A 24,421-nucleotide genomic window follows, 5' to 3' on the forward strand; every position below is an offset into this window, starting at 1 on the left:
CCCTTCTCTTGATTCAGGATTCAGTTCAAATATCACTTTCCCAGAGAAACTTTCACAGGTAACCAAAGTAGCTTCAACACTCATATCTCAGTTTTATTTCAACTGAAGCACTTTTCATCAGAAATTTTCAGAATTACCTTGATAGCCCAATTAGTTTACTCTTTAATCATCTGTCCCTTCTGACAAGAATGTAAGCGATGTAAGGGTGAGTTATATTACTCTGGTTCATCATTCTTATCTCTAGCAGCTAAACTGCTCCTAACTCCTAGTACACGCTCTTTCACATCTGTGAATTGCATGTGTTACAAACTGCTACTAAAATACCCACAAAAATGCTCCTACAATCAAACTCCCTTTTACACAGTGTAGACCATGGTGGTAGCAAGTTCTAAATTGTTTGAAAAGAGAATAAACTCGGTTATATGAAATGGGGCACAGATGAAGTCTGGATAACGCGTGATTCAATCCTCAGCAGATGGCGTCCATATTCCGACAATGGAATTGCAACATCACCCACCAGTTTTGCTTTTTATCTGTCTCCTGCACTTGAGTTTGAGCATCATAAGGCGGGTACTTTCAGTTCCTCACTGTTTTGCCCATAATGGGTAGAGCAGTGCCAAGCACAGAGAAGCCTCTCAGAAATCTTTTTTAAACGAATGAATGGAGGATAAACTTAAGAGTTTTGTCATCAGTTGGGTATAAACTACTGTCATACGTCTCACTCTTGGTTCTAATAACTGCTAAATCCTAACGATGTCAAGTGTAATAATGCAATATTCTCTTAATTATCCAAATGTGAGATTACATAAATGCTTCTGTTTCAATTTTTAACCATTTTCTTTGTACCTTTAAATACCTCTCTAGCTCCATGAAAATGGAAAATTAGGATATAAAACCAGAGATAATCAGGGAGATCGTTTCATAAACTATATAAATGTCTAACCAATGTACTGTATACTTGAAACTAATAATAAAATTAAATTAAATAAAAAGAGAGATAGACTATAAGCTCCAGGAAGAATAGGAACAATATAACTGTTTTTGCTCACTATTGTATCTCAAGCATCTAGGCAGTGCCTTGCTTGTACTAAATGCTCAAGAAACAATTTTTAATGAATAAACAACCAGTGGAAAATACCTCTCCTAGCAGATGCAGCCAAAGTGCGATAATAAGCCAAAATGCTGCCCCAAATATGCCTTTCTTAAGGAACTAGATAATGTGGAATTACTTTACTTTGTTGACTCTATAGGAGCATATTTAAAAAATAATAATAATAATGTAATATTTTCCTACAGTAAGTACAATGTAGATACTTTCCTACAAGTACATACAATGGAAGTCTCTGAGAAGTCTACAAGTCTGTAGTTTAGAATTCAGTATAATATGCAACTGTACATTTCTGTCTCTTCAATGAGCTCTAATCCATCAAACTTTCTAAAGCAGCCATTCATAAAAAAAATTACTCACACTGATTCGGCACTGAATCATATACAAGGAATATTATTTCACTTGAAAGCAAACATGTTCAGAAGTGATGACATAGATTAAGCTTTTAAATGCTAATCTTATCTCTTCCCAAAGCATTGGTTGACTCTGATCTGTCATCCCTACTAGAGCAGGCGAAAAAAAAAAAATACTCATAGAACTAAATCCTTTATGTCATCCAGATCGTTTCTAGTTTGAATAAAAAATAAAAACAGCTACCTTCTCTTCAAGGTAATACAGGCATAGTATTGCTGCTCCCTCTTACATGACTTGTTTTTTTTATTCCAGTTTTCCATGGATATCATGGAGTTTTGCTTAGCATTCTTTATAATACCACCACATAGGAGGAAACTCCAAAATCAGTAGAGAAAGGAAGAAGCACAACAACAACAAAATGGAGAAGACGTTTTACAATGTATCAGGATATGAGTACTGGAATCGCACTTTTTATTTTTATTTTTTTAAAAAGATGCTGAGTTAATCTTCAAAGTAAATGTAAACTATTTTGTGTTTTGAAATTCTGCCTCAAAGATGACTCAGGAAGATTATCAATTATGTTTCCTAGTTTAAAAATCAAAAAAAGAATATGAAAAAATGTATCTTAAACCAGGGGTCCCCAACCACCGAGCCACAGACTGGTACTAGTCCGTGGAGGCCTGTTAGGAACCAGGCCACACAGCAGGAGGTGAGCTTCATCTGTATTTGCAGCCGCTCCCCAGCACTAGCATCACTGCCTCAGCTCCACCTCAGATCATCGGGCATTAGATTGTCATAGAAGCACTGGTTCCTGGTGCCAAAAAGGTTGAGGACTACTGCTAAACCCTCAAGTCCTTACTCTAAGTAATGCTAAAGAAAAAAAAAGGAACTTTCTTCTTGGGGCAGAAAAGAGGGTTGAATAGGTAACCATCTCGTGACAATCCTTTCGGCATCTTTTCAAACCAGCTGCTTTACTGAGGAATCAAATGAGGATGGAGAAATAAATGTAAACAGGGAGACCACTTGGATAGCAAAGAGATTCTCTCACCATATAGGAGAATAGGGATCGACTTCCTCAGGAAATGAAGAGAGGACCTTGTGAGCAGTGAATCCAGCTAAATGAAATTTAAAAGATATGTTTCAGCTGCTGTATGAATTAAGTGTCCAATCTGCACAAACCATTTTACATATTTACTTCATTGCTTAATCTTTGTATGTTATCTCCTGTTCTCATTTATGGTACATTCTGGAGCTTTTGTTTACAAATTGAGGCAGGAGATGAGACTTTGATATCTGTGAAATACTATTATTTAAAACTTGAAAAGTGGTATAGGTTCCAAATATATTAATCTTTCAGTTCTACAACCAACCCAAGAACATTACCTAATTTAAAAAAAATAATAAATTTAAAAATGTCAGAACTTGGAAAACTTGGCAACAAGAGTATCCCCCAAATGAATTGTTTTAAGGATATAAAATCTCTAATGTTACTTTAGAGCAGTGTATTGTAAAATAGTACTACTATTGCTTTGGTAGCTTCTAATCTCAGATGAAATTTGTGAATTCTAATCACAAGTGAAATATGAAAACATCATTTCTTGTTAATCCTCAAACTTTCTCCACCACATTTAATATACCTTTGATCTTAAGTACCAAAACATCATTTTGGCCACATTTCTTAACCACATCTGTCTTAAATCCATAAATGCCATCCAGATGGGACCATCTAAAACTTCTGTCATATCTGTCTGTCATCACTTTCTAGATATATATTAAATACACATCAGTACCCAAAACTACATAACATGTTGTCCTTCTCCATTGCACTGCCTAACTATTAACTCATAAAAACTGTGGAAAGAAAATATGAAGGGAGGCATCTTAAAGGTGGGTGAGCTGGAGAGGAAGAATCCATGTACTATATTTATAACTGTCTCATTCAATATTATATAGCAAGAAAATCATCTTATCTAGGCAAAAAAAAAAAAAAAAAAACAGGAGGTTGATCCCAGCACTAGTAAGTACCAAGCAAGGGATTAGGGGGCGCACACGGGTCAGGTTTAAGGCTGACTAGTTGTAAAATGCTGAGCAACTTGTTCAACCTCTCTAAGCCCACCTTCCTCTTTCATAAAATGGAATAATGGCACTGCCACCCTCATAGGTGGAGAAAATAAGGAGAAATAAAGTGTGTGATACACGTAGCTCAGGACCTGGTACACTGAATGGGCATCAGAACCAGCATTTTCTTGGGTAGTAGTGGGGGCAATGAGACTATGCAAGCAGTAGCAGTCACAGCTTCCTGTACTAGCTGTAGCAACTTTACAGACAGCAGTGGACTTAACTGGGTTCTAGATGACAGTGTTCTGGAAACTCAGCCTATTCCTCTAGCCCTCCCAGTGGTTTTATAAGCCATCAAATACATTTCAATATATCTCATTCTGCTTAAACTAGCTAAAGTGGATTGTATTTTCTGCAACTAAACCTTCAGCAATACTAGGAGAAAAGAACCCAAGTTACTAAGTGTTTATTTCTCATAAAGGTTAGTCTAAACTTTCAAAATTCAAATTGTAAAATGAGGACCATGTTAAATATTTTTAAGAGCAATTTTTAATTGGCAATCCATGGGAATGTTAATGCAATTCTACTCTTGAAGCACAGAAAAGCATTTCCCGTTTATACACCCAGGACACGTTTCTCTGGATTACCTAACACCTGAAACACAGTAAAATGCCAAGGTCATTGCTTATGAAAGAGAAAATGTTTAGAATACAAGAACGTCAGGAAAGTAAGACACAGATTCAAGTTCTGGCTCTGTCTCACGCCGAAACCGCAAACAAATTATGGAGCCTCTCTGAGCCTCTCTGAGCCTCCTGTGGAATATTATTTCTTTGGATTTTTGAAAAATTGAAATATGACAATGTTATATAAGGCACCTACAACAAGAATGGCACATTACAGGTCATGACATGACTTGTTAATGCTACAGTTATTATTTTATCATCATTACTAATCCTTTCATTGTCGACTGCAGAATTAAAAGCTATGCTAACAACAAATGTCACAATTCCATAGATTCAAGATCAGTACGGGAAGGTGATGAAAACAGGTTATGAAACTGGCCCCTGAGCCTGGATTGGGTCGGCTCCCCCAAAGCAGGCAGGCTCATCTCCACCTGGTGCAAAAATGAGGCCAAACTGTTTGGGCAATGGGTGAATGTTAACCTCAACTGCAGAGTTTCAAAAGTCAACTTTAGCTTTAGTAATAAATCCAAAACAGCTTTAGAAAACACAGTGTGTTTAACTCGTGCCCAGAGAAGCAGTATTGAGTGGGGGGTCGGGAGGCAATGAGTCTTGAATCAGGCTGCCCAAGTTTTTATCTCTGTTCTGCCGCTGAGTAGCCTTGTGACCTCTGGAAAGTTATTTCATCTTCCTGTACTTTAGTTTCCTCACCTATAACATGTGCACAGTAACAGAACCCACCTCACAGCCTTACTGAGGTCTCAACAGAGTTATGTATGTTAAGGCACTTGGTGTAGTACCTGACAACTAGCACTACACTTAGCACTGGTGTCCTTTCAACCATACCTAGAACAAGCATCCCTAGTAATGTCATTTCCAGACTGGAAGTATGAAGGTTCAAGCCAAAAATCAGGACACCATCCTTGATTCTTTCCATTCCCCTATTTCCACATCCAGTCTACGTCTGTCAAGTCCTATCACTTCTAAGAGCAAAATAAATCTTGAAACATTCACTTCTGTCCATCTCATCGATACTAAGCTTCCTCACTCCTGCTTGGAAGACTGCAAAGACCCTCAAAAGAGCCTTCGCCTTTATGCTTCTACTTATACTAACAGTATGGTCTTCTAGGAATATAAAAATCACTGCCTGCGTAAAATTCCGAATGCCTTTCCAATACATCTACAATGAAGTGTGAACTCCTGACCATGACCTACAACACAGTATGTAATTGAAACTTGCCCACCTCTAGGTCATTCTTTCTTGATGTTTGGTGTTTTCCAGAAATATGAACCTTTCAGTTATATACTCAAAACCAAGAAGCTCACCTCATTCTTTGAAAAAAAAAACTAATAAATAGGCCATACTACAAGGTTGCATAACTATAAAATAATATCATAACTTTGAAAACTTGGCTCAAAAGAGTTTTATAAGTTTTTAACTGACTTTTGTAAAAAATACAATCTCTATATAATGTTACTTTAGAGCAGTGTATTATAAAGCAGTAGTATTATTGCCTTGGGTCACTAACATAGTGGCTTCACAAGTGAAATATGAAAACATCATTTCTTGTTAATCCTCAAACTTTCCTCCACCACATTTAAATATACCTTTCATCTTAAGTACCAAAACTTCATTTTGGCTACATTTCTTAACCACATCTGTCTTAAATCCATAAATGCCATCCAGATTGGGCTGTAAAACTTCTCATATTGTTATAACTGTCTTTCATCACTTTCTGAAGATTATACACATCAGTATCCAAAACTACACAACATGCTGTCCTTCTCCGTTGCACTGCCTAACTATTATCCCACACAAATGGTGGAAAGAAAATATGAAAGGAAGCATCTTAAGGTGGGTGAGCTGGAGAGGAAGAACCCATGTACTATATATATCAAGGAAATCATCTTATCTAGGCAAAAATTTTAAAAAGGAAGATGACCTCATCACTAGTACCAAGCAAGGGATTGAGGTGGGCACACGGATCAGGCTTAAAGCTGACTAGTTGTAAAATGCTGAGCAACTTGTTCAACCTCTCTAAGCCCACTTTCCTCTTTCATAAAATGGAATAATGGCACTGCCACCCTCACGGGTGGAGAAAATTAGGGTAAGTAAAGGGTGTAATACACTTAGCTCAAGACCTGGCACATCAAATGAGCACTGGAACCAGCACTGTCTTTATCATCATCGATAGTACTATGTCCTAAAATCTTTCTGGCTCATAAACCCTTTACACATCGTGAATTAGCAAGCACCAACTGGCACTTGCCATTCAACCACTGTGTTATTTCCTTAGAGATGGCCAGCAACTCGCTCCACCCTCATCTCTTTTGAATCCCCGGTCTCCACTCTCTGCTGTAACCCAAGCGGCTCATTTATCATTTCTCTCTCTCTCCAACAGAATTGTATTTGAACTGCATGCACAGTTATATTTATTTCTTATCGACATCAATGCATAATAGTAAGGTTCTAAAGCTCCTCCTACCTTCCAAATCATTCTCCTTGCTGTCACCCCACATATCAACTGAGGTCAGTAGGCATAAAATTGCTAAGTACCCAGATCCATGCTTAGAATGCTGATAAACGTTTGGAATGTTGACAGTAAAAGATTCAGTCAAAAATACATCTGGCATGATTCATTAACTCATAATTCGGTTCAGAAGATCTTTACCAAGATTTTGTAGCTGTGCCACCAGCTGGGGATGGCAACATAAGGCAATTTAGCCAGGTAAGTAAAAAGATAATTTCAGTATGTTTTAAGTATAGAATTTTTCAATGCTATAGGAGCAGAGGTAAGATCAGTAAACAGAGGGAGTAGCGGCGAGGAAGAAGGGAAAACAGATATTAAGGAGGGCTTCCAAGAGGAAGAACCATCTTGGCTGGACAACTGGAGAGGCTGTTAGGGCCCTTGAGACTAAGGGCAGTGTGGTGGGTATGTCACTGTACCACTGCTCATAGTTAGGTGACATTGCAATGAAATTTACCATTCAGGGAGTGGTGGACATGAGCACTAACCAAATCACAGACAACTTTGTATAACTGTTGAGGGTTTGGACTTTATACTACAGGCAATGCAGTCACTGGAGGATTTTAACTATGGTAGTTACATGGTCAAATTCCATTATAACTCTAGATTGTATGCATTAGAGAGAATCTTTAAAATTACAGAATTCACTATTCGTTTTGTTGGATAATGAAATAAACGTCCTCATGGGGACTAAAATCATGTATCAACACCACACAGATTAATCTAGAACATGTGTTGTCAGCAAGTTCTTCTTCAGACTTTCCGGCATCACCCCTCAAATTCCAGGGCACACATTTTCAGGGAAAGATGCAGACCTATCTCTTTGTAATCCAGCTCTTCTCCTCAGCAACTATAAAAATAACACATGCCAGTGATTCTGTCCTATTTTCCTTTGGGCCTTAAAAGAATGGACTTAATTTTTTTTTCTTTTTCAATATTTAAAGGATATTATACTTCTTGGTTTTACCGTCTTTGTTCAAGTTAGATCCTACTCTGAACTGAACTCAAAATTACTTCATATATTTCTGGGTTGGTAACTTAATTGTTGATGTAGCAAGAGTCAAAGATTCAGTCAAGAAACTTCTAGAAACAGACTTCAAATTATACAATGGCAGAAAACAGGAGCTGTTTTCTGACTTTCACAAGTGCTTTGAATAAGTCAGTACTCCATCAAAAGGAACATAACAGTTTACTGTTCTGTCACAGAATGGAATGCTTGGTAATTTGGCATCTGTCTTGATTGATATAAAATTTACTTGAAGATTAACCTGGATAGTCAAGTCTTTAGACTCTAAACACAATCGCCCATAAGAAAATAAAACCTGAATTCATAATGAAAACAATCCCAAACTGCTGATCCTACACATTTAATTAAATTCAACACATGCTCGCTCCCCACCCCCAAACAAACAAAAAACTGTGAATAAGAAAATGAATTTTGCTTGACAGCACCTAGGCATTTACCTAGGTTTTCTAGGTATCTAGCATGGTACTAATCCTTCTCATGTATTTATTGGCTCGTTTAATCCTCAAAAACAGGAGGTGGATACTATTATAAACCTCATTTTACAAACGAGAAAATCAGAATGTTAAAAGAATTAAGTGACTTAAAGTCATCCAATTTGAAGAGGTGAGTCCAGATCTATGAGTCTGCAAAGCTATTAACACATACCATATATAAAGCAGTTTGAGACTCATTTTGGAAAATATTAAGAAACACGAAGCTTTCATGTATTTAGAAAGTTTCAATTTTTCATCACTCAAGGCTTAGAATAATACTATAACCTTTAACTGGAACCACCCAATCTCTAGAGCACTGCTCTATCAATTACTTGTAAGGCAGCCAAGATGTGTTTCTGCATCCTTTGTTTCAAAGGGCAATGCTGACCTCGATTCAGACCCTTCACTAATCTCAGTTCATGGTTACACAACCCCATTTCCCATAACCACCCATAATCTCTCTAGGCTTTTCAATGACCACAGGTTTTAAATTATTACAACCATCAAACAAATGCAACAGACTGACAAGTAGACAGCTTCATGCATACTGATCTATCTGCTGGCATAGCCCAATGCCAGTATCTAAAGATCAGAGATACGAGTTATCGAACATCAGTTCTAGGTCAGTCCGTTTTCATATATTATCTAATTTAATCTTTGTATTCTTCTGACTATGTCTATTATCCTCATTACCTCATTATATATATGAAAACACTGGGGCCTAGAAAAAAAAGTAAATAACATGCACATGGTTTTGGTGAATAACAGAGCTGGGGCTTCAGCTACATTCTAATTCCAAAGTCCAAGCTCCTTTGAGTGTCTATAGAGGCCAACAGGTCAAACGCTTTACACAAATACAATTTAGGGCTTGGTAGTATAGCTGGAAAACATGTGTTAAGTTTGAAAATACTACCATCTACTCTTCCTGAACACTGATCAAGAATACAAATTTGTCAATAATTTTATCAACAAACTTTAATGAAAACAAGAATTATTATGTAATTATAGTGACATTTATAACACGGGTTTTATTTTGAGTTTTCTATACTGTGTATTATACTGAACAAGTCAATAAACATCTCTTCACAATAAAAAAAAGTCAGAAATACTTTTTAATGATAGTACAAATCTGTGAGTGCCAATCACAAAGTAAGTATACAGCATATTATTTCTAGGTTAAAAAGGTATGAGAAGGAACAAGAAAAGGAGCGGGGGAGAAGGAAAAGGGAGGAGAAAGAGGGAGGGAGAAAAATTGGAAAGTATTATTATTCCATTTTACAGAAGTGGAAATTCAGGTAAGAAAAGGTTAAGCAAAGTTAAATAATTTGCCTAAAATCTCTTGGCAAACTAGAGTCAAGAGCCAGAGGTAAAACCTAGCTGCTTTTGACACAAAAGCCATGCTCTTTCCATTCTCCTTTGACAAGTGGCTATATTTCTGTGGATGCTAAAAACGATTTCTCCCAGATAGGAAAAAGTAGGAATCACTCACCAACTCATGGGAAGGCCTCATGTTTGCCCCCACCCAGTTCCAGGTAAAGCTTAGAGTTTAGGAGTGTAGGCTCTGGTCCCAGATCGCCTGGTTCAGAAGCCAGCTCTACCACGTACTAGCTCTGTGACCTTGGGTACACAATAGAAAGAAGTAACTTTGCTCTAGGTAAACTATCTTGTGATTACAATTATACACATTTAGCTCTTTTTCAGTTTTTGTTATAGTAGGAAATGAAAACAAATTATTCAGGACTAAAGTGAATTTGAAGCCTCGGTTATTTGGATAAATTGCTTCAGCTTTCCCTTTCATTCTGACAGTAAAGACTTTACAATTAAAGTCACTTTCATTAAGTAAGGAGTCATCGCTATTGACAAGTTTACCCCTTGCTTAATGCTAATGATAACAGTAACGGTTTATTTAGTATTTCTCATGTGCCAAGCACTGGACTAAGAGCTTTTTGAGGATTATTTCATTTAGTCTTCATAACCATCTCTGAGAAATGTACTATTGCTCTCCATGTTTGGCAGATGGGGAAACTGAGGCTGAGAGGATTTCGGGCTGAGCGAATGGAAGACGCTGTCTAACTTTCATATATATAATGGGGGTAATAAGGGTAACAGACATAGTCAGAAGACTACAAAGATTAGATTAGATAATATATGAAAACCGACTGACCCAGAACTGATGTTCAGGTTCATCACGTCTGTTGTGTTATCTCCTACACCAGCATTGAGATGATACCAGGACCTTTTAGCTAACACTTTCATTTCCACTAAACTGATAAGTTACGAGCAATGCTGCTGACAAGGGCACTCCAACAGTCATTTGTTTAAAAAATCATAGCGTCAATACAGAAAATGAATCTTCACTATTCATGCAGTTGGAGACAAGGAATAGCAAAGCTAAGGTCATAACTTAAATAGCTGGTAGTTTTAAAAGCCAGACATGTAAACATAAAGACATCGTTATTAAATAGTTTTCTAATATGCTCACAGACACTCAACATCATCATCGAAAACAGCATGAAAATAAGGTCAGGGCAAATTGATTAAAGTGATCCCTGAAGCATCTTTTTTCTCCAAGAAATTATTTTGAAACAATGTTAAAATATTTTAAAACCTACCCTCTGCCAACAAAAGTACCATTTTTATTCAAAAAACATCAAGGTTTTGGCAGTAATTCTTAATTCCATAGAGTAAACAGCATTTTTTTAGAGTTTATAAGGGGCCTCCTTCACAATGGTCATTTGACAACTAAGTAGCCCGAGTAGGGAGAGGCTGGTGACCAGGCCCAGGCTCCCTGATTTGTGTATGTGTTGCTGCTCCTCCCAACCATTTACACTCCAGGATGGGACTGAGGAACCTGGGTCAGAAGCAACCTGTCACTCCCCAGAAACTCAGCTCTGCCTGCCTCAGTCTTTCCCGTATAGGACTAAAACCATCATCTCTACATACGCAAGTTAAAAAAAAAAACAAAACTCAAGCCATACAGATTATATATGTATGTATTCCTAAACACGGTGCATTCTAGTGAAGTGGTTAAGTGGAATTTAGATTTTACAACTCAACAGCCTTGGCTTAAAATCCAAGCTTTTCCATTTACTTGCCTTTTTTTTTTTTTTTTTCCTTTTAATCTTGGGCAAATTTTCTTAATCTCTCTGAACTTTAGGTTCCTTATTTGTTAAAAAAAAAAAAAAAAGATATCGACAATAGTATCTACTTTATAAAATTTTTTTTTGCTAGAATCAAATGAGATATACTTGTGCAGTTTGTGGCATGGTGCCTCATCTGTGGTGAGTAATCAACAGATAGTATTAACATTAACTAGTCTTATTATTTCCTTATTCAATATGCCGCTCTTTTTCTTAGGCTGCTTGTCTTTTGGCCTATTTTGAATAGCTATTTCCTTTCACAGAAAGAAGAAAGATAAAGGAGATAGAATTGGTGGAAAATCTGTTTAATTTGCTAAGAGTATTTATGAGTGTTAAAGGAGGTAGATAACATATAAATAAGTCAGTTAAGGTATTAATCTCGAAGGATTCTTTTAATTCATTTATTCATGCAAGCCCTAGAGCCAAAGGCAGGAATTGCTAACAATGAATTTATTTCTTATAGCCTGTTTATCTGCTGTAATGTTTCATGATTCACTGTTCTAGCAGAGGAGGAAATGATTATTTACTAAATGCAAGTCACTGTGCCCTTCGTCGATGTGACTTCATCATCACATCAACACTACGAATAGGTAGTTATTTCTCCATCCATTTTAAAGACTGGGAAAGTAAAGTTCAGAGAGAAACACTTATTGAAGGTCACATAGCTAGTACATGGCAGAACCAATACTACATTTGATCTATAACGCAATCCAATATTTTGTTTTCTCACACGGCTTCCAGTTTTGTTTTGCTTAGTAAATGATATTGCACATTCACTGAAAATAATGCTGTGAGTGGTGAACAAAGCATCAACCAAACACATTTGTGTGTATAACAGACCTAGTACGGTAAGCTAAAATTTGCCTTCTGTTTATAAATAAATAAATAATTTTAAAAGCTTCTAAAAAATGTATCAGCACCTAATAACCTAAATCAGGAATTTATTTCTTCCATAACATATTGAGTATCTAATATGAACCACTCTGCTAGGCAACTAGAATCATAAAATTTTTGTTGTCTAAATTCTATTACTGGCAGCTGTTTTTAATATCTGAATTGCATTTGTTTTTGATCCAATGTTCCTGTTAACAGAATATGTATCTTTGAGGTATGAAATAAGCCACACTAATGCACTGTGGCTGTGCTAGCTAAATCTTTTTGGGTGCTAATCTTGGCAATAAACACTTGGAGTTGGCAGGGGAAAGACCATATCTGAGTTTCTTCATTTGTAAAATGGGACTTTAAAAAAAATCATACCTACCTCCCAGAAGAAAAGTTCTACGAATTAATTAATCTTGGTACTGTTTTCTACTGAGTGCCACTCTGGCATGATCTTATTATCAGGGTGATATGATTTTATAAAACAATGATGAAAGTTTTTTAAAATGGCTATACATTTAAATGTTAGGTTTGGACACATACTTCAGTAAATTTCATTTCTTCAAGGTGAATTATTTATGTGTGACATTTGTACAGAAGTAGAACAATAAATGGTCAAATCATTTGGGATTTAAAAGTCTACTGAATTGTTTTAACAATAAAAAAGATTTAAGATTCAAATGGGGACAAAAAATAAGTCCACTATTTTATAAGTACTGTAAAGATACAGAGTGCTATGGCTACGGTACATTATAAACAAACGTACTGAAGTTTTAAAAATACTTTCTTGGGCAAGGGTTAAGAATTTTTTTTTTATGTTTATAATTTGTTGTAAAAACAATGTATAAAACCCTACTTTGTAGTTCTGTACTTTTCTACATAGAATTTCATCCAATATTAAAAACATTATGCTAATACCTCCCTATATGAATGTTTTTTAACTCCTTTATCATCCATGCATTTCGGTGCCCATTTTGGACGACCTGGAGGCAGAAAGCACCAGCCATGCCCCTGCACTGTGACCATTTCTAACAAGCAGTAGAATGCCGTGTATTAGAGTCAGTCCTCAGTCTAAAAGAACACATCAGACAGAGATCTCTGGGTAGGGCCGGAGTAGCTTTCTAAAACAGCCAGAGCAATCACAGAGGTTTTAGTTGGTCATGAAAAAGGTAAATCTCTAGTGTGTCGACTATTTCAGAAGCGTTAAATTGTAGGTTTACAAAGAAACATAGTGATGTGTGACTGCTGAGGTTTGTTTTGCAATCCTTAGGTTTTCTAGATCACATTAGAAATGATTTTATATGAAACACCTCTACCCCTCCTCCTTCCCTCTGATCTAAAGTTCTGCAGTGAATATCAATTTTAAGTCATCCATATGGACAACACATGCCAGGAGGGGAGCAAGCCCTTTATAACACAACCTACTTTCTCTGCAACACTCTTGGAAATCAAGGAATCTATGTGTTTTCGCAAGGCAGTAGTCTAAAAGGACATTGAGAAAGAGGTTCCAAGTGAACAGTGGAAAACTCAGCACAAGGGGGGCCCTCACAATAGACTGCCATTATTAAATTGTAATTTTTAGAGGTGACCTGGCTTACTCAAACACGCACATTTAAGAGAAACTCGCCAATTATGAGATGTACTAAATAGAAAGGTCTTTGGCTTCAGAGATTTAATGTCAAGGTGAAAAAGAGGCAAAAGTTTCAAGCACCCACAGGGCTTTTGTTCAGATGAACTTCTGCTCCTGAAAGGGCAACAGAGTATGTGTAAACAAGACAAATGCAACATCACCCCTGCTATGCTCTTTCCTCCCAGGTCTGCAGCAGGAGTCCATTATTCACTTGGGGTGCCCTTTCTGCAAAGGTGAAGGAGGCGGAGGTTTGCTTTTTCAAGTGAGTGCTGATAGTGGCTTTTGCTCTTGCTCTCGTCTTTTGCGCCCTTTTGTATGGTCGCCTTAGAGAGCAAAGGCATTCTTTGCAAGGCCACTGCCCAATTTTTGAGCTGCTGTCGGTGTGCCCAGAACACAGAAAAAACACCCTAACTGTGCCCATAAAGACCACATTCTAATCAGCAGCACTCAAAGCCCCAAGGCAACAGTTACACCTGTAAAGTCGAATGTTCAATTCCTGCATCCAGATAACCAAGAGATAGCTACTGCTTTTTTGTCTGGATCATCGCCTCAATTCTGAACTCTGTTTTCATTGGTAGCTCACTACACTCTGCCTATGCCTAGAGGAAAACAGCATTATTGTCACTGCTACTGCTCTATTTTCTGAGGAATCCACGGTCTCTGGGCTGGAGGAGAGGTCCAGCTGCTCTTTGAATATTCCCATGTCGACAACAAGAAAAGGGCTGTCATGACTTCTAACTTACTAAAGAAAACCTGCAGCTGGGCTTGCCCCAACTCTCAACTCATATCAGTCCTAGAGAGAAGCTAAGGAAAGGAGGTAAGTGAGACACGTTCCAGAGACAGTTATTGGACTTGTAAAAATCCAGAGCAAGATGGTACTGGACCTGCAAAAATCCTCCACAAAGTGCCTTCCACAGAAACTGTCTTTCCCTGAGGCAGAAGGGCTGCTCCCTCCTTATCCAGTCTCCGTTTCCAGCTACAGACCCTCCCCCCACCAACTATCTTCTGAGGATTAACTCTAGGGTGTGATCCAGAGATACTACAAAGATTCAGTGACTTGCCCAAGACTTGCCCAAGACTTGCCCAAGACTAAGACTCAGCGACTGGCACTGGAGCCAGAACCAAGTGCAGTACCCATTCCTCTGATTCTCCCCACTAATGCTCTTTCTACTACATGTTCAGATTCTCTCCATTGCCACTGCATGCACACATATTGGAGACTGCAGGAGCAGAAAAGAAAAGCAAAGAGAGGGAGGCATTCATTACCTTTTGTAAGCTTATCTCCTCTGGCTGACTTTGTCTTATGATTTTCCTCACTTAGAGAACTTAAAGATCTGATGAGAAAAAATAAAGATCCTCTTCAACAATGGACATTGCTAAAAGAGGAAGGTGTGAATACCATTCTTGTTATAGAGACATAATCAATTACCAGGTGAAAAAGCTAAAAGTACAGAGCAGTCAAAATTCATATCTCCATCTCCTCCCATTCGCTGATTCATAATTACAAAACAATGGTTATAATTTGTCTTCACACCAAAGCAATGGTTACATAAATCTCAGAACCAAAGGAAGCTTAAATGTCATCTGGTCCAACATCTATTTGACTAGTACCTTAGAAATCGAAAATTTTAGAACTGGAAGGCACTCAGAAATCACCTAGCCCTACTCTCAAGATTTTCTCAGTTGAGAAAACTGAGTTTTGGAGGTGTTCAAATACCTTCCCAAAGTCCTACAACTTAATATCTGATCTAATAAAAGAACCCATCCCCTAATATCCAAGTCAATGTGGCAGCCAAGAAAAACAGTAAAATGTAGCCAAAAGACAGAGTTACATAAAGAACAGCTTTCCTTTAGATGACACATAATATGATCTTAAAAAAAGAACCACGAGGCCAAAATATAAGAAAATTGTAAGACATTATAAGGAAATCACTTTTTTTTCTGGACAGAATAGAGATAGTATAATGACAATTCTCTCAAACTCCCAGTGCCTGTAAACAGTTTTTAGTGTGCCCATAATTAAGTGAAAAGGCAAGAACATTTTGTTGCATCTGTAAATGAGTAAGGCTACAATCAAAGGTTTCTATGAGACAAAATCTGTACAAAATAAACTTGAAAACAGCATATACTATCAAAGCATCCTGGTGTTGCCTCAATTTGTTTCATAAATTGTTCTGACTACACAGGTGACATACCAAAACCAGAGTCTCCTGTAGCTGCTTGTGATTCATGTACTAGAAAACAAAAACAAAAGATCATTCCTCAGAAATTTATTTCCAAATATCTCACCCTAATTTACAAATGAGAACATTAAAGTAATCAAGAAAAGAAAAAAAAAAAAAATGCCCAAACTTGCATACTGGAAAAAAAAAATGTTAAATGCAGTTGCCTGGGAAAGACAATAAAGACACTCTACAGAAATGAATGCATGGCTTCACTCAGAAGAGCAAGTGTAAGAACACCAGGGATAGGAAGCTGACTAAGTCCCTAGTCTAAAATAAAATCTCAGAATCATACAAGGGGAAGTTGGAAAGCAAGAGTGTGCAACTATGGAAGTGAATCAGATATGGTGATAATATTTCCATTTTCTAGTTCTATTTTCGATTTTAATCCTCTCATTCCTTTTCACATTTAAAGAAAACTTTAAAGAATTTAACATCCTTCATGCCACATGTAGCCTTTGTTTTCACACAATCCTAGTTTGATGTGTGTTCATTATCGCCTATGAACAGATATCATCCTATCTGAATAGGAGGTACTGAATCCATAGATTCAGATTTATGGAAACTTGGCTTTTATGCTTTCCTGGTTAAGCATCGTTTATGTGCAATAGCTTTTCTCTAGGTTTTAAGTCAGAGAATTGCTGGAAGGCAATTCTCTTCTCAGGGACAAAATATTCAGACTATAACTACAGTAAGCCACTCTTCTGGGATAAAGATATATATATAAAATCTTCAGTCCTTACAACCACCGTGTGAGAAAACTCTTTATAAATATTTTATAACCATTGGAAAGGTTACGCAACAGAATTCCCAAGGAGTTTAACCGTTTGCCTATGGTTATTTGTCTCAACATTGGTAAAACGGGAATTAAAATGTAAGATCTTTCCACTACATCTGAGGTGCTCCCTAGACATGGATGGGGAAGCACTCATGGAGTAGGCTTCAATGACGGACCAAGTGTAAAATCTCCAATATTCATACTAGCCAAATGGTGATGAAAAGATTATTTCATCTTTATTATTTCTGGCAATGAAAACATTTCGATCACCTATCATTAAAGAACAAATGTGACTCACAATTTGCTCTGTTCAAATCAGCAGTTAGACATAAATAAAATTTAGCAATTTTAATTGGTTTGGCTCAGGCCTTCAGATTTCCATATGCTTATTTTCCTTGTGTTATGTTAAATGTAATTGACTTAGCACTTGAGTTTTAAAATCTTGGCAGAATGTATAAATTAAAAGCGACACAAAATAGAATTATTCAAAGCACACATTCCAAATTGAGTGATTTTAAGGACAAGGTGAAAAAATGCTCTTTTCATAAATGTTAATTTTTTTCTATAAAATTACATCATCCATCACCCAGATGAACTTCACACAGTCAAAAGAGTTGTTTTCTTGGAATAACAAAAGCTAACGAGCATTCTATTTGCTTCTTCTATTAAAACTGATGTATTCCTAAGTTGGCCTTTTCTACACTGTTTGCAAGATGAATTTTTCTTAGTATTTCTGACAGCAGTCATGAAAACGTGTACAAACCGTCTCAAAACTAAAATGTAAGTATAACATCAATAAGCATAGTGTCAGGCCCATTAAAATGACAGCATTTTAAAAAATAGTCTTGCAAAAATATGCTGCCCAATTGTTATTTAATATACTAGTGTATCAGAGTATTATATTGAAAATAAAAGATTATATATTGAAATAGATATTCTCTCTAAACTAGAGCCACAATTCCCTTCAGAAACTGTAAATCCACACTATATGAATAAAATGCAATCAGAAATCTGAAAACGCAAAATGCATTCATTCCTGTGGAAGTGATTAAATTTATTGTTACAACTGACTACTGCCCATGTAATTATTTCCCAAATACTGAAATCCATCACACATGCTAAATAAATAAAAGGATCATTTATCAAAGCCCAAGTGGCTGTTGATGGAATTTTCACACTTATTTAGCTTGATTGACAAGCCAGAATGCCTGGTGTACCGTTGATTCTTGGAGAGCTGCATAATTCAAGTTATTATTATTATTACTATTATCAAATTCTCATTTTACATCTTGGGTAACAGGAGAATATAGTTCTGTTTGTCTTAAAATAGAACTCTGGTATTGATGCTATCTTTATAAATGACCATTTAAACTATTGATTTGAAAGATCTCCTTTCTTGGCAAGGATTATATTAGATTCAGTAGGACGATTCATCTTTCTCCTTAGCATCTGATTTCCTTGTGCTACTCTCCATCCAGAGTTGCACAGAAAATTTCTTTGTAACTTTTAGATTAGAAAATTTAGCAATATGAATGAGAATCGAATCCCCCTCCCCTATCTCCACCAATTATTTTATTGATTTCATGCTATTTCTTGCATCCCCCTTTTCCATGGCAAGAATGTGGAATTGCTAGAAGTATCCTTAAAGAAAACCTTGATGGTCATTAGATCCCAGGCAATGAATGTCTTCATTCAACAAGGGTACTGCCCTCCTATGCCTGCAAGTCCTTTAACATCAGCAAGTTCCCCCAAAGGGCTTGCACTTTAACTTGGTCTGAGCAGGTCACATTTCTAAAATACTTAGCTGTCTCAAATGTCCCTGGTCGGCAGCAGTGAGTCATTAATGCCATAGAGTTTCAGGCTAGATTGACCTCTTTCTAGTTTTCAATGGAATTATTCCATGTAATCCGATTTACAAGTGGTAAAAGAGATTACAGAGCTCACATTTGTTTCGCAAAGCAAGGGTGCAAGGATCATCAATCCTACTGACTCTCAAAGTGACATGACAGTACATCGCCCCCTTTGGAGTGTTGGTTATTAACCTGATCTGTCTCCAGTGTTCTTGTTTAAATAGGAAAGTTTACGCTCTTTTTCTCAACTAGCAGGTAACGGTGTCTCCATCCAGCCCTCACGGCTACCATGCAAGTGGGCAGATGCTACGGTAACAAGAAATTGGTTCCCCGCCCTTGCTTATTATTCCTCAAAGCAGAAAGCTTTGTTACAAATTACTTTATTACAAATCAAGTAATTACATTAAAACTCCTCTTTTGTTGCCAAAGTCTTTAACACTTGCATTTCAACAGTTCACTGTGGTGATCCCAAGTGTGGCATTCAGTGCTCTACCTATAAACTAACGTGCATGCAAGAGAGGGATCTGCACTCTGCTCCTCTTTGTCTTAGGCTGCTGCCCTAGAAACTACACAAATCTTTCTGCCCCTTTCCCCTGCCCTTTTTCACACGGTGCAACCAGCTCAGTTCTTCCTACTTCCTTGAGTGTGTACATTTCCCAAACCTAGACATCTATTTAAAACACGATATGAAGCAGGTCATTTAATAAAGCATTTCCACCACATGGATGCCTTTATTCTAGACTGATGACTTGTACAAACCTCCAATTTCCCTCTTCTCTCAAACACTTCTACCCCTTCAACACATTTCAGAAATTGCAATGTCGGATAGAACCTCTGGGGAGGTGAAAGAGAAGCCTTACCCAACCCGCAGCAGATACACAGAACAATTCCAAAAGGGAGAAAAGAGGCAACAACTACAGCCGCGAAAAGAACTATGGAAGGGAGTAGCGTGGCGGCCCTTTCTGAGCAAGACACACATTTGCTTCAAGGGAAAAAAAAAATCTAATTGTACCCCTGGGCAGTGCTTTACCCAGTGTTTTCTGTATAATGCACAATTTAGCAGCACTGGGGATTACCTCAATAACTATCATCAGAGGTGCCCATAAAAAAAAAAAAAAAAAAAAAACCTTTCTCTTCTGTGATGAAAGAAGGTGGGTGCAAATGTGGAGGTACTACCCCATCTAGAGCTCTCTAGTGATCTCACTCAGAGCCTCAAACCCGGCAAATGCCGCGGAGAGCCAAGTATTTCCAGGCTGGCTGGGCAGGTTCTCCGCCCCACCGAGCTCTGCCGCCAAGAAACTCGGGGTGAGATTCGCTCCCGCCGCTGCACCCGCGTCGGCACGAGCCCCGCGCCCACTTGGGGGCTGCACAAAAGTCTAGGTTGCAGAGCAAGTGTGGCGTACAGGGAGCTGTTCGGTAACACCCCGGAATCCACGGGAAAATGTCTCCCGTGCAAAGACATGCCTCCCCATGATAACTTAAACTCTTCGGCCAAAGAGCAAGCAGATCCTTCCTCCTTACAGAAACTGCAGTTCTCAACTTGACAGCTCCAAACTTAACGGCTGCGGCTGCAAACTTGACACCAGCTCCCTCTCATTCCCACTCCTCCTCTGTCTGGCTCACCCGGCCCGGGCGGCTCCGACTCGCACGCCACACCCGCCTCCCCGCACCTTCTTGGCTGGTCCCGCGGGCACAGCCCCGCACGCCCAGGTAGCCAGTGCCGGGAAGCACCGGCCTCCGGGCGCGATTTTCTTGGAGAGCCAGAGAGCTTCGGGGCGCGCCCTACTCACTTGTGTCTTCTTCATAAGGAAAGGCTGCGCTGTGATCCAGCCCAGGCAGCGGTGTGGCGACTCCGTTTAGCTGTTTTGGAGCTCCAGCATATTGCACGAGCAGCGGCTGCAGATAGTCCACGCATTGGGCAGTCCTAGCGCAGCGCCCACTCCACGGCCCGTGCTGCCAGCTGCGATCCGCGTCCCGGCTCAAGGCGGCGATTGAAGCCCAGGCCAGAGCGCCGCCAGCACTTTTATATAGCTCCCTCCCGCCTGCTCCGGACACGCCTCCTTCCCTTCCGGAGCCCCGGGGAAGCGAGTTGGGGCTGTGGCGCGTGGGGGGGCGAGGATGGGGGGTTGGAGTGGGAAGGAGGGGTAGAGACGAAGGGGAGCGGTCAGAGCACTGTGAATGCCCCAGAAGTTGGACACATCAGGCCTAACGCGTCTCCTAGCCAGGGGGCTCTGGGCGCACACCCGCAGGAGGCCATGAGGGCGCGCGCGGGCCGCGGAGGGTGCAGCTTAACAACCTGCAGCCGCTGCTGGCGCTGAGCGCGAGGCGCGGCTTGTCCCTCCTTGGCCTCTCAGTTCGGCGGGAGCTCACCTGGCACCGCCCGCGGACGTACGAAATACCTCGCGCGTTGGCGAGGGCCGGGACTCCCTCTTTCGTGCAGAGGCGGTGCGGGAAAGGACTTCAACTGGAGCCTAGCAAAGAATTCACCCCTTCCTCTTTAGAGAAATTAAAAAAAAAAAAAAAATTAATTAGGATTTAGTTAGGCCATTCATTGTCTTACCCTGTTTTTTAAAAGATTACTTTAGTGAATGAATATTTAATAATTAAAAGAATTGTTGACTCAGGATTAAGTAAGTACTGCTAAGGGAGATGCTTTTTTTCAGAATGGTTCACTGCTGCCTCTTAGAAATTAAGATTGAAAGAAAAGCGATAGACTATTAACCGTGCAGTTCGCTGACACAGCAAGTGTTCTGAAAGGAATACTTTTTGTTAAGAAAGTTTTTGAAACTAGAAAGATAATGCAACAACAATAATAATAATAACTAACACCATTATGTAATGCACTTAATTTCATACCAGGCGCCATGCTAAGGACTTTATGTAGATTATCTCCTTAAATCTTTTCCCCAAACCTATTGTATAGGTACCATACAATAGATCCTATTTTTATTCTCATTTTATAGATGAGCAAACAGAGGCTTAGAGGGATCGGTTTTCCCAAACCACTCTAGTAAATGAGTAAATGGTAGAGCTTTTTTTTTTTAAATCCAAAGCCCTGGTTATACAGCCTTTTAAAAAAAATACTTATTTTATTGATTCTCCAAAACCTTTCTTAATTTGTTGGAACAATTATTATTAATTTTTTGGAACAAGAATAATGTGTAAATTTAGGAAATAGGTATTTTAATAAGAGTAGGATTCCAAATTTGTCATAATTAGTTCACTGTTGCTTTGTTAAAAATGAACATGCCAAGAGAACAAGAAACTACATAAAATTTGAAGCTCAGTGTGTTAGTTTTCTATTGCTGTTGTAACAATTAATACAAACTTAATGGCTTAAAGCAACATAAATTTATTATGGTTTGGAGGCCAGAAGTCAGTGATGGATCTCAATGGGCTGAATATTGGCAGGGATGCATTCCTTGTAGAAGCTCTAGGAGGAATTTCTTTTCTTGCTTTTTCCAGCTTCTAGAAGCTGTCCACTTCTTTGGCTCATAGCCTCCTTCATTGCCAAAGTCAGTAATAGTGAGTTGAGTCAAACCACTTTGACCCTCCTTTCTGCCTTTCTCTACTTCTAAGCACCTTGCAATTACATTGAGCCCACCTGGATAATCCAGAATTATCTCCCTATTGTAGTCAGCAGAATAGGAATATTAATGTCATCTGCCATCTTAATTCCCCTTTGCCACATAACAGAACATAATCACAGGTTCCAGGGAATAGGATATTGACATCTTTGGAGGGTCATTGTTCTACTACAATCACTGGCAAACAAGTGTGAGGAGAACACGGAATAGAAACATGGACTCAGTATGTCACTGTCACCCTTCATCAAGTGCTTACCTCTAAGCCGCTACAAAGCTCCCAGCTAGAAGACTACCTCCCCCTCCATAGTCACAAAAATAAATGTTTGAAAAAAGGACCACAAGAAAAAAAAGAAAAAAAAGGGCCACGAGAAAAGTTTAGAGTATTAAATAATTGCTTTTACGTATCAAACCAGTGCTGTGAGCCATTTTAAGCAGAAGTGGAAAGAAGTCTGAAAACAAGAGCAAATATGACAGTATAGGAAAGCTACAACATAACCAGCCCTTAGGAGTAATGTCGCTCTGTCAGAGTCTTCCAAAAAGTTGCATATATATTATGCACAAAAGAGCTATGCTCCTGAAATGTATCATTATGGTCTAATAGAAAGAGAAATGAGTTTGAGGAAGGTTAGTACTAGTTCAGATTCTACTGTAGGCTCTGACCTCACCTCAGATCAAGGGTTTAGCATACCTAAAGATTCTCAAGATGATTTTAGGTGGTACACAGAGAACATTTTTAAAAAATGTTTATTTTTGTTTATTTTATCAAATGAGTCTAAATTAAAATGTCGTTTAAAAATGCATACTTGTTGGAGAGGATGTGGAGAAAAAGGAACCCTCATACACTGCTGGTGGGACTGCAAATTGGTATAGCCACTATGGAAAACAGTATGGAGGGTCCTCAAAAAACTAAGAATTGCTCTACCATATGATCCAATAATCCCTCTACTGGGTATTTGCCCTGAAGACTTGAAAATTCATATCCAAAGATATTTGCACACCGATGTTCACAGCTGCATTATTTACGGTGACCAGGACATGGAAGCAACCGAAGTGTCCTACAAGAGATGATTGGCTAAAGAAGCTGTGGTACATATATACAATGGTATATTACTCAACCATAAGAAGAGATGAAATACTGCCATTTGCAACAACATGGATGGACTTCGAGATAATCATGCTAAGCAAAGTAAGCCAGACACAAAAAGTTGAAAATCACATGATATCACATATATGTGGGATAGTAATCTAAAAGCAACAAATGAACAGGACAAATAAACAGGGACTCATGGACATAGACAGGGACTCATGGACATAGACAATAGACTGGTGGTTATCAGAGGGTAGAGGTGAGAGGGGTGGTAGACGGGATAAAGGGGGTCAAATATGTGGTGACAGAAAGAAATCTAACTATGAGAGGTGAACACACAGTGTAAATATATATATACCTTGCTGTTAAAATGTACAGCTGAAACTTATTAGATTTCATTAACTAATGTCACCAAAAAATAAAAATTAATTTAAAAAAAAGAAAAGAAAAAAGAAGAAATTATTATATATGTAATATATATATAGAGATAGCTCATTAAACATTACAACTTGATTATTTCTTAGAAAAAATGTTTAAAGGGTCAATTTACAATCAATTTAAAGTACAACATTAAATAAGTAACTACTACTAAATTAAGGTGTATATGACAAAAACCATGAAGTTGACAGAATTACTAAAGCTTGGGAAACATCAATCTAACCATACTAATTTTACGAAGCCAGTAGGAAGGAATGGCCTAATAAGTTAGAGGTTTAAAGAAAGCAGAAGGTGGATTTATCGAAAATTAAACTGAATTTCTCTTCAACTCAATAATTCATCTCAGTACTTATTATATTCATCTTCGATTGCATATGCTCATGCTCATCTTTCCCTTCCTCTTTCCTTCTTTTCCCCTTCAGTTCTCCCTGTCTCCTCCTCCCACTTCCACAGTTCATTGGCTTTACCTACATTAATGTCATCACTGATTTTCTCATCCATTACTCTGTACCTTTTGTTTCCTTCATACTGCTGCGCCGCAGTTTTGCTATATAATCATGTTATTTGAAATCAAGTCAAGAG

At 38.3% G+C, this 24,421-nt stretch overlaps 1 protein-coding gene across 3 annotated transcripts in view; it reads right to left on the reverse strand.

Moving 5' to 3' along the window:
- KITLG (KIT ligand) overlaps positions 1-20,743 on the reverse strand; it is an 83,722-nt gene extending 62,979 nt beyond the window's left edge. Inside the window, exons 1-2 of one of the 3 annotated variants that reach the window (XM_025040997.1) lie at positions 20,518-20,741; positions 2,511-2,577 (exon numbers count right to left, since the gene is read on the reverse strand). In XM_025040997.1, coding sequence (XP_024896765.1) covers positions 2,511-2,513 — 3 coding nt within the window. In that variant the 5' untranslated portion in view covers positions 2,514-2,577; positions 20,518-20,741. Of the gene's footprint in view, positions 1-2,510; positions 2,578-20,517 lie in introns of all 3 variants that reach the window. The other 2 variants (XM_006923813.3, XM_006923812.3) reach the window with 2 other exon arrangements.
- Between the last annotated feature and the right edge of the window lie 3,678 nt (positions 20,744-24,421).

The sequence above is a fragment of the Pteropus alecto genome, unplaced genomic scaffold (assembly GCF_000325575.1).
Source record: "Pteropus alecto unplaced genomic scaffold, ASM32557v1 scaffold76, whole genome shotgun sequence".
Taxonomy (NCBI): Eukaryota; Metazoa; Chordata; class Mammalia; order Chiroptera; family Pteropodidae; genus Pteropus; species Pteropus alecto.